Raw genomic sequence first — 8713 nt, 5'->3', positions numbered from 1 at the left:
GCTGAGGAGGGGCGCTGGTGTCCATCCCATTCCTCCCCACTGCCATGGGCAGGAACGCCTTCCACTATCCCAGGCTGCTCCAAGCCCCGTCCAACCCGGCCTTGGACACTTGGAGGGATGGGGCAGCCGCAGCTTCTCTGGGCAACCTGTGCCACCCTCACTGTTCTCACAGGGGAGAATTTCTCCCTCAAATTTAATCTAAACCCACCCTTCCTGAAATCCCACTCGTGTTTCCTTCAGAAGCTGAGGGCCCCGGTGGTTCTGCTACTCCAACGATAACACTGACAGAAAATATAACAGGAAAAAATGACAGCTCAACCTGTAGAACAGGAAAGCAATGTCCAGCTTTGATTGCAGTCTTAAGCCAATCCAACAGTGTTTAACCTTTCCTGCTCTCAAACCTGCTGCTCAGTGACTCACTTGGTTTGTCTGATGGCTTTTGGTCCACCATACACCTACTTGCAGCTCCTGCAAACTCACACTCAGCTTTTCATTTCTTATTTTCAGTGAGCTGGCCATGTTTTATGCTACTCCTCTGCCTCCTGCTTTCCTCTCCCGTGGGTGATGCACATGGCAGCCCACATCTCTGAAGACCGTGAGGCAGAAAGCCACAGAATCACAGAATGGTTGGGAACCTCTGGAGATCATTTAGTCCAGCCCCCCTGCTAATACAGTTTCACCTAGAGTTCCACAGGGTCCTGTCCAGGTTGGTCTTGAGTATCCCCAGAAAAAGAGACTTTCAGAGAAGTTCTGCCTTCTCCTCTCTGTCAAGCATGGCTTCTCTAAAACTGGAGAGAACAGATTTTCAGTCATTCCAGACCTAGCATCCCCATCTAGCTAAGGGCAGAGCTGCCAGGTTGAACCACTCCCTAGAGTGACCCTTGGGGAGCATCCCTGGGGCCCATATGCAGCCCTGGGTGAGATGAGACCCAAGCTTCCCAGAAGGCACTGACCAGGCAGGTAGTATTTCCAAAATCACTGCAGAGACAAGGACCACAGCTTAGTTCTGCATGACAGGAGTTCACCTGCCCAGGTGAGGCTGTCCTCAGACCACAGCCCAGGTCTGCAGGGAGCCTTGGAGACAAACATCACCATATCAATGAAAAATACTGTTGTTACTTGCTCTGGTGCATAAGCAGAGAGAGCGCCTAGGGCTGTAGTTGTGAACACTACCACAAATGGTTGCAAAATAAAGTTTCCTCATCTCCTTCCCCAGCTGTGTTTACTCCAGATGGACACTGTTTGTGGAAGCTGGCAGCAGGGGATTAGCTACGCAGAGCTCTGCTTGTGGGGATGGGGAAAGCTGGGTGCTCCTCCGGCCCTGTGCTGTCACAGTCAGGTGACAACAAACAGCCCAGGGGAGCGAGCAGCCTTGAAAACAGGGGCTGCAAGCTGGTGCTGGCAACGATTAGTGAGTGCAGGACATGCTACAGGCTCACTGCTCCACAGGGAAATGTCACCAGCCTCCCTTGTCACGCCTCCCCAGCTTTGCCATGAGAGCAGTGATGGAATTTCTGCCCCAAAGCCCAGTAGGCATTGAGAAAACAGTAGTTTTTCAGCTCAAATCCCAAGGTCATTTGGGTATGTGCACTGCAGTGGAGCCCATGGGAATAGCCCAGGGCTTGGCTGGGGTGGAAGGTTCATCAACATGTTCTCTTTTATTAAGTACCACCTTTCAGGGATGCCCTGACTGCATCCATGCTGTACAGACAAAGCACACTAGCCACAGCTAACTGGAAAAAATATTCTTTACAAAATAGTGACTGGCAGGGGAAAGTAATCATTAGCTGCCAAGTGCGAGCCTGGCACCACTCAGGGCTTTCAGGAGACTGTGGGATGGAGAAGCAGTAACCAGGCTTATGGAAACCCAGCGGGAATAAACAGCATATATTTTAAAATTTGTGATTTCTGGGGTCACCAAAAGGTGACATCGTTTCAAGCTCCCAAAGCTTTGAAAGTGCTGAATTTGGGAAACACACCCCTCCCCTCCCTGGGTGTGCACAGATGGTCTGGGCACAAACAAAATGGTCCAGGCAGGGTACAGATTAGCCACTGGGTGTGAAACTGCCTCTGGGCAAGGTGAGCTCTGGCTCACATGGACCATTTCACCTGCATATCATGGGCTCTTTTTAGCAGCCACCCAAAAAGCATCTATTTTGCCTAGATAATGACTCACAACATCACATATTTGATGTCTGACTTCTGGTTCAAAGCAATTGCAACACAAATGGCCCCACTGTGAATAGACGGTGCTTTCTAATGATCTTCTGTGGGCGCAGCCCTGCTCGGTGTGTCATGTACACTGGGAGGACAGAGGTCAATTAGAGCATTTATTAGAGATTAGAGGAAATTACAGGGTAAAAAAAAATAGCCTGCGGGTAATTTTCTGCTGGGAGGAGAGTTGATAGCAAAGGTCAGAAAGAGGCAAATGGAGCTGAACTGGCCCCATCGGCTGGGAATGGTGCAGTAAGGGGGTTCTGATGTTTTTTTTTCTGCTTAGCAAATACACGTGTGCTGCAGACTCAGCTCTTTCCAGGAGTGTCAGCACAGTGCATTCATTGGACACAAGTGTGTTGCAGAGCCTTAGAAACACGGCTTGGGCTGATTTTAATTGACCTGACCCTGATCCACTTTATCCATCTTTACCACTGGCTTAATCAGGTGGTTGCAGTAGCTGCTGTGCTGTTGGTATTAAATCTGTGTTTCCCTATGAGAACACCACACCTCTCTGCAGCCAGAAGGCTCAAGAAGAACAAATCTGTCTTTTAATGGTGAATTCCCACTTGGGAAACCAGAGGGGGACAAACAAGGCCCTGTCTGGACAAGCACAAGGATGCTCTGGGGCCATCCTGGACGAAAGCAACTGTTCATCTGCACATTTGTCTGGTCCCTGAGGTTGATTGTTTATCTTTTTTATTTTTAGGGAAAATTCCAGGCAGCAAAGTAGGGGTAAAACTGATCTTGGAAGCTATTCCAATGCTTATTTCCCAGGAGCTATATTTAAACCTGCTCCCTTTCTCTTGCCCCCAGAAGTTAATACCAGCTGTGTGTCAGGCTTGCTGACACCTGCAAACAGCTTTCCAAAAATAATAAGAAGTGTGTTTATGCTGGGCTTAGATCTTAAAAAAGGCACTTTTCTATTCTGGTTTGGGTTTTTTTGTTGGTTTGTTGGGGGTTTTTTTACCAGATACCAGCATCACACTACAGCCCATTCTAAGTAGCTAATGGAGAAAAATGTGTTTAAATTCATTAATTCTACCAGTATAAATGGTAGACATCATGACATAAAGCTGTACAGGTCGAATTTGCCAGATGAGACATTCTCAGCCCAAACATCCATTGCTTCTGCAAAATTTTTGGTTTTGAGACAAAGCCTTAACTTATGTCAGCAATTCCCATTTAATTTCTGCAGCTTCCCTGCAGGGCAGGGAAAACCTCTGCCCCTGGGTGTGCCACCACTGGAGTCACTGGTGGGAACTCAGCTGTGTCCCGTTTGGTTCCTGCTGGGGATCATGGGACTCTGTGGTCAATGAGAAGGGCAAAAACCCCGCTGAGGATCCACCCTGCTCCCCAAAGTGACTTCGTTTCCCCTCTGCTCTCAAAGGAGCGGGAAGCAGACACAACACTGGCCTCCAAAAGCAGAAGCAGATCCTGCATTAACCCCTGGTACCAGGCAAGCTTTGTCCCAGCTCTCCATCAGCAGGGAGTGAGTGCTGGGCTTTTCCTAAGGATATTCAGGCCACTGCAGGGCCAAGAGCATCAGGACAAACAGGGCCACTGAGCAGCTCCTCGGAGGGTTGATGACACTTAAGAGACACCACTGGGCAGACTCCTCTGCAGGGCTCCTGTCTGGCACTGCTTACAAGGAAACCACAACCCTCACACCACTAAAACAACACCAGCCTGAAAATAGAAAGAACCTCTGCAGTAGAACCCCCCTGAGACACACCCCAGGGAACAGATGGGGCTACCCTGTAAACAGGTTGCATTTTCCCATTTTGGGGCATTTTTGAGCAGCACAGAAATGCACACCCAGCTGATGACATGCCCAGCATAGGCACATCCCAGGATGCAGCCACTGGCAGAGCCACGTGGGCTGCTGCAAGCCTGCTGCACTGATCCCCTAACCAGATTAGGGCTGTAACACAGGGCAAATTTGCACCCAGCATCATGTATTTTAACCTATCCTGAACATCTTCTGGACAATAAGGCTTCCTGAAATGACCTAGGGGGCAACTGGACTGCTCCAGACCCCACAGAACAAGTACACCAGCCCCCAAGGCTGGTATATAGAACACCTTTGAAAGTAATAAAGCAGAGAGAAGGCAGAGAAACACAGTCAGTGCTTTGGGCTGTGGGAAAGAGCAGTGGTCTGAGTCTGGCAGTCTTTCAGGCTTGGAAATGCCTCCAAGGCCCACCGTGGAAGCTGTGGGATGTCTAAGGATAAAGGCAGCCCCATTCTCACAGAGCAATTTGGGTCACAGGGTGCAGACAGACCCTCCCAGGTGAGAGGAGCACACAGTCCCTGTGGTGTAGAGCAGCCTCACCTCAGCAGGGGCACCACCCTGCCCTCTGCCCTACCTGCTTTGTCAGCCTGTTTCACTGTTAAAATCCAGCGTTCAAGTTCAAGAACAAGGGCATTATCACCACAAATGGAAGCAGGGTTCACCTTGCCAGATAGCTCAGCTCCTCCTGGGCTCTTGGGCTCTGGCTGCCCTTGGATTTCTCTTGTGGGTAAAGACAAGGAGCCAACTCCACCCCATGGAAAGATGTGGCCCTGTCCCTCTTGTGCCAGTGCTGTCAAGAGGAGCTGAGAGAAAACCTGAACCAGCCACAGCAAGTAAGACAAAAACCTCACTGGGATGTGACCTCTGACCAGGACAGACCAACTGGTCTAGATCCAAGATCATCCTGAGGAGACCAGGAGATAAGGGGGTAGGTGGATACAAGGCTTCCCTGGCCAAGTGCACCCACCACCTTCACCACAATGGATGATGCCTCAGGCACTGGGGAAGGGTTTGTTGCTAGGGAATTACTGAACTTGCTGCTGCTTGCAAGATTGGAACCGATCCTATCGATGGTGGGATGATAAAAGGTCCCCCTCCCACCTGGGTCAGTGCCCAGAGACTCCCACCATGCCAGGACAGGGGACCCTTCTGCTGCCTGCACACCAGGGGACTCCAGCCCCAGTACACACCAGTCCCTTCCTGTCCTGACCCAAATTTTCACAAAGAGAAGCCCAGAGACAAGAGCAGCACGTGAGCCAGGCATGTTCCAGCATATCTCAGTGGCATGTTCTCAGCATATCTCATATCACCATGCTGGGAAGGTCTCAGTGCAGCTCAACCTGATTTCCAGCAATCAGGAGGTGGGGACACCTTCCTCTTTTGTGCTCCTTAGAAGAATGAACACATCCCTGATCGTGGCTGGCTGCAGCAGAGCCGTGACTCAGCAACACAGCTCTGCCACCCTCTTTGCCGAGGTTGCTGCCCTCCTTGTAAACACCTCACACCAACAGAGACAAGGTTTGCACCCAGATTCACCCCAGTCCGGCACAACAACCTCCTCCTAAGGGTTTTTTTCACCATCTCAAAAGGCTCAGCTCACCTGCAAATCAAAACCTCCACAGGAGCAGCACTGCTGTGTCCAGGCTGTGGCTGGAGCATGGCCCCAGTGCCCCACTCTGACCTTCCTGCCCACTTCCACAGAGCTGGAACAGCCCTTCTGTGCCTGGCCCTGAGCACCCTGAGCCCACAGCGCAGCCTATTGCTCTGGGGCCTGTTGGGGAGGAGTGGAGGGACGCGTTCCAGGCCCCACCCAGAACACATTCTCCCCCACACCCCTTCCTGCAGCACTTCTCTCGAGGGAATTCCACTGGGAGCAGGATGCCCTGCTCCAGCAAAGGGTCATTGAACAGGGCAATACAGATGCAGCTCCCAGGCTGAGCATAAGCCCAGCTGTGGCCAGCTAGCACATGTCTCTATTCAAGTTCACTTTTTGAATGAGGACCAAGAGACACATGGGCTGACACCTCTGATTTTATCTCTGCAAGGCCGGGCCCAGAGAGCCAAGGCTTGTGCAGTTTTTCACGTATGCAAAGCTCCACAGCCCCAAACCCACAGTGCCCCCCCCAGCTCTTCCCCCCAATCCAGAGCTGTACAAGGAGCAGCTCTCCATCTTCACAGGCAACTCACAGCTACATCCAGCAAAGGAGCTAGATCAGATGCCACACCATGTTCCATGGCCAAGTGCTGCCCAGAAGTCGCAGAGTCACTGGGCAGAGTGACAGGGATCCCAAAGGAAACCTCTGGCCAGGGTGCTGTCTGCACACTCCGCAGCTGTGACAAGCAGGAATAAGCTTCTCTGGCCCCAGCAGAGACTCTGCATGCCCGGGGTTTAACAGCACATGTCGCACTGTGGAGGGCTGAGCTGTTCTCCAGCCCTCAGGGTAAGCAGGTAATTAGATTATCAGCACACGGCCAGACACTGCCACCCGGGCCACTAAAGGACAGAGAGGAGCTGAGGACATCCTTTCTCAGGTGCTCACTGGAATGGCACAAAGAAAAAGAAAGGGAAAATGCTTTTGCCAAATCTGACCTTCTTAGAGATAGTTCGGATGGGATGGAGCAGCAGGAAACAGAAATGATCAGTATAATATTGCCCCCCTCAGACTCTTTCTAATATCACAGCCTCAGCCCATGCTGCTGCCACAGCAGGAAACCCCAAATCTCCCCAGCTAAAAGCTGGGGGAGATCCCCTGCCCAGGGGAATTTGGGAGCTTCCAGCTGAACCAAATGCCACTTCTCACCTCGCCACAGGGTGCCCAGACAACACCTTCTGGAACCTGGTTTGTTGGGTTGTCAATTCCCACACATCCCAGGGATCCACAGGATCAGCTTTGTGCTTCCTCAGGGTTTTTAGCTGAGCTCTCAGCCCTTCATCACACACTCACTTTGGGTGGGACTAGGGGAAGAGGGGTGGGAGCAGGGCTGGTCAGCTGCTGCCAGGATGCAGGAGACACGGCTCACAAGTGGGGAGGTGCTCTCTGTGGAGCCCCTCAGTACTGGGGGGAGGTGGGCATTTCATCCACTCAAAACCCCACCACAGCAGGGATTTAACGCCTCTGATACAAGCTCTGACCAAGCCCTCCTGCTCAGACTGTAACACAGCAGTGCCAGAGCTGAAGGGGGTCCCTGGTGTTCTCAGCAGCACTCACAGGCCAGGGCTAAAGGGTCCATCATTGCACCATAACTTCATCTCCATCCCAGGCCCGGCCAGATCTTTGTGTCTGTGCCCAAACTCAGGTGTTGGGCCAGAAAAGGGAGCAGCATGGACCCAGAGGTGGCAGCCAGGTCCAGCTGAGAGCACAGATAATGAGGCAACATCACAGTGATGGGGCAGGTCCCAGGCCCAGCCAGGAAGTCAGTCTGACCATCAGGGCTAGGATCAGGTCCAGGAGCACCAGCAGGTCCATAGCAATGGTGCAGGGCTGACACCAAGCCAGGAAAACAGTCAACAGGTGGAAGTCAAGATGAAAGGACCCATGGCCAGGCACCACTGTGGCTGTACAGGAGCCTAGTGTTCCCCCAGCATAGCCAGGAAGACTCTGAGGCCCTGGGCTGAGCTTAACTACAGCTCCTGGGCACACAGGCATGGGGCAGGTGAGGCTGGTCAGTTAGTGCTTTCAGGGCTCTGACACTTGCAGGTCACATCCTGCAAAGCAAAGCTGGGGGAATTGTCCTCACTCTTCTGCCACCCTGACCCTGCAGAGCCCTTAAACCTGGCAGACAGCAGGGTTTGGTCCTGGCATCGGTCCATCCCTGCTGCTGCCCCACCCTGCCTGTAGGTGGCTTTGGTACAGGAGCTGTTTTCATGCCCAGATTTAGGATCTGAAGAGCAGAGCAGTAACTTAAATTGTCCTCCCTGATCTCAATTCAAAGGTGCCATCCCAGGATGTCCAGATCACTCACCCTGAAATGCCAGTGAGGGTCTGGCTGATTCCAAACGGAGGATCCCAAACTGAGTACTTACATGAGATGTTCACTGCTCAAACAGGGCTTGCTGAGCACCAGCTGAAACATCAACACTGGGAGCTACTGCAGGTACAGAAAGGCAGGTGAAGGGGAGAAGAAGCAGAGGGAGAAGGGGAATAACCAGGTGTTCCCACATATCTCCTTAATGCTGGTTCCTGGCAGGACTGGTACTAGTGGGCTATCTGGGGCACTGCCTGGCTGCTGTCATGGCAAAAGTGGCTGCAAGCCCCAGGGCCAACTGGTCACAGCCTCTGCTTCTGCAAAAAAATGTTTGAAGAGCAACTAGTCTTCACTGTTTCGAGCTGGAATTTTCTGGAGCATCTGGAGATGCTTTAATTTATCTAATCCAGGGCCCTGACCCAATTAATATTCTATAGGATCTCCTGGAGCTCTTGTTTTGTTCAGCTCTTGGCTTCAAGGGCAGCAGAAGAAATTGAAAACAGATTATTGGGAATAAAACAGCTTCAACTCCCAGGCAGCTGTGTCTGTTGAGGTTGGCTTAGTATCCAACCAGGCGTGATGCAAGACTGCCTGTAAAGAGTTTTCCCCCAGGGGCAGCAGAAAGGTTTTGCTTAAAAGCAAGAGGTGAATGTCCAGGAGCGATTCTGGCCCCTCTCACACTTCCAGCACCCGCCGGCTCCGGCCGGGATGAACCCGCGCGTGCGCCCAGCGATCGCCCA

At 52.0% G+C, this 8713-nt stretch overlaps 1 protein-coding gene across 1 annotated transcript in view; it reads right to left on the bottom strand.

Moving 5' to 3' along the window:
• ADA (adenosine deaminase) overlaps positions 1-6313 on the bottom strand; it is a 26205-nt gene extending 19892 nt beyond the window's left edge. The window contains exon 1 of the mRNA XM_017732977.1: positions 6195-6313. Coding sequence (XP_017588466.1) covers positions 6195-6242 — 48 coding nt within the window. The 5' untranslated portion in view covers positions 6243-6313. The remainder of the gene's footprint in view (positions 1-6194) is intronic.
• Positions 6314-8713: the final 2400 nt, after the last annotated feature.

The sequence above is a fragment of the Corvus brachyrhynchos genome, unplaced genomic scaffold, assembly GCF_000691975.1.
Source record: "Corvus brachyrhynchos isolate BGI_N302 unplaced genomic scaffold, ASM69197v1 scaffold10, whole genome shotgun sequence".
Lineage (NCBI taxonomy): Eukaryota > Metazoa > Chordata > Aves > Passeriformes > Corvidae > Corvus > Corvus brachyrhynchos.
Note: the sequence above shows the minus strand (reverse complement) of the source record. Positions and strands in the feature narration are given on the sequence as shown.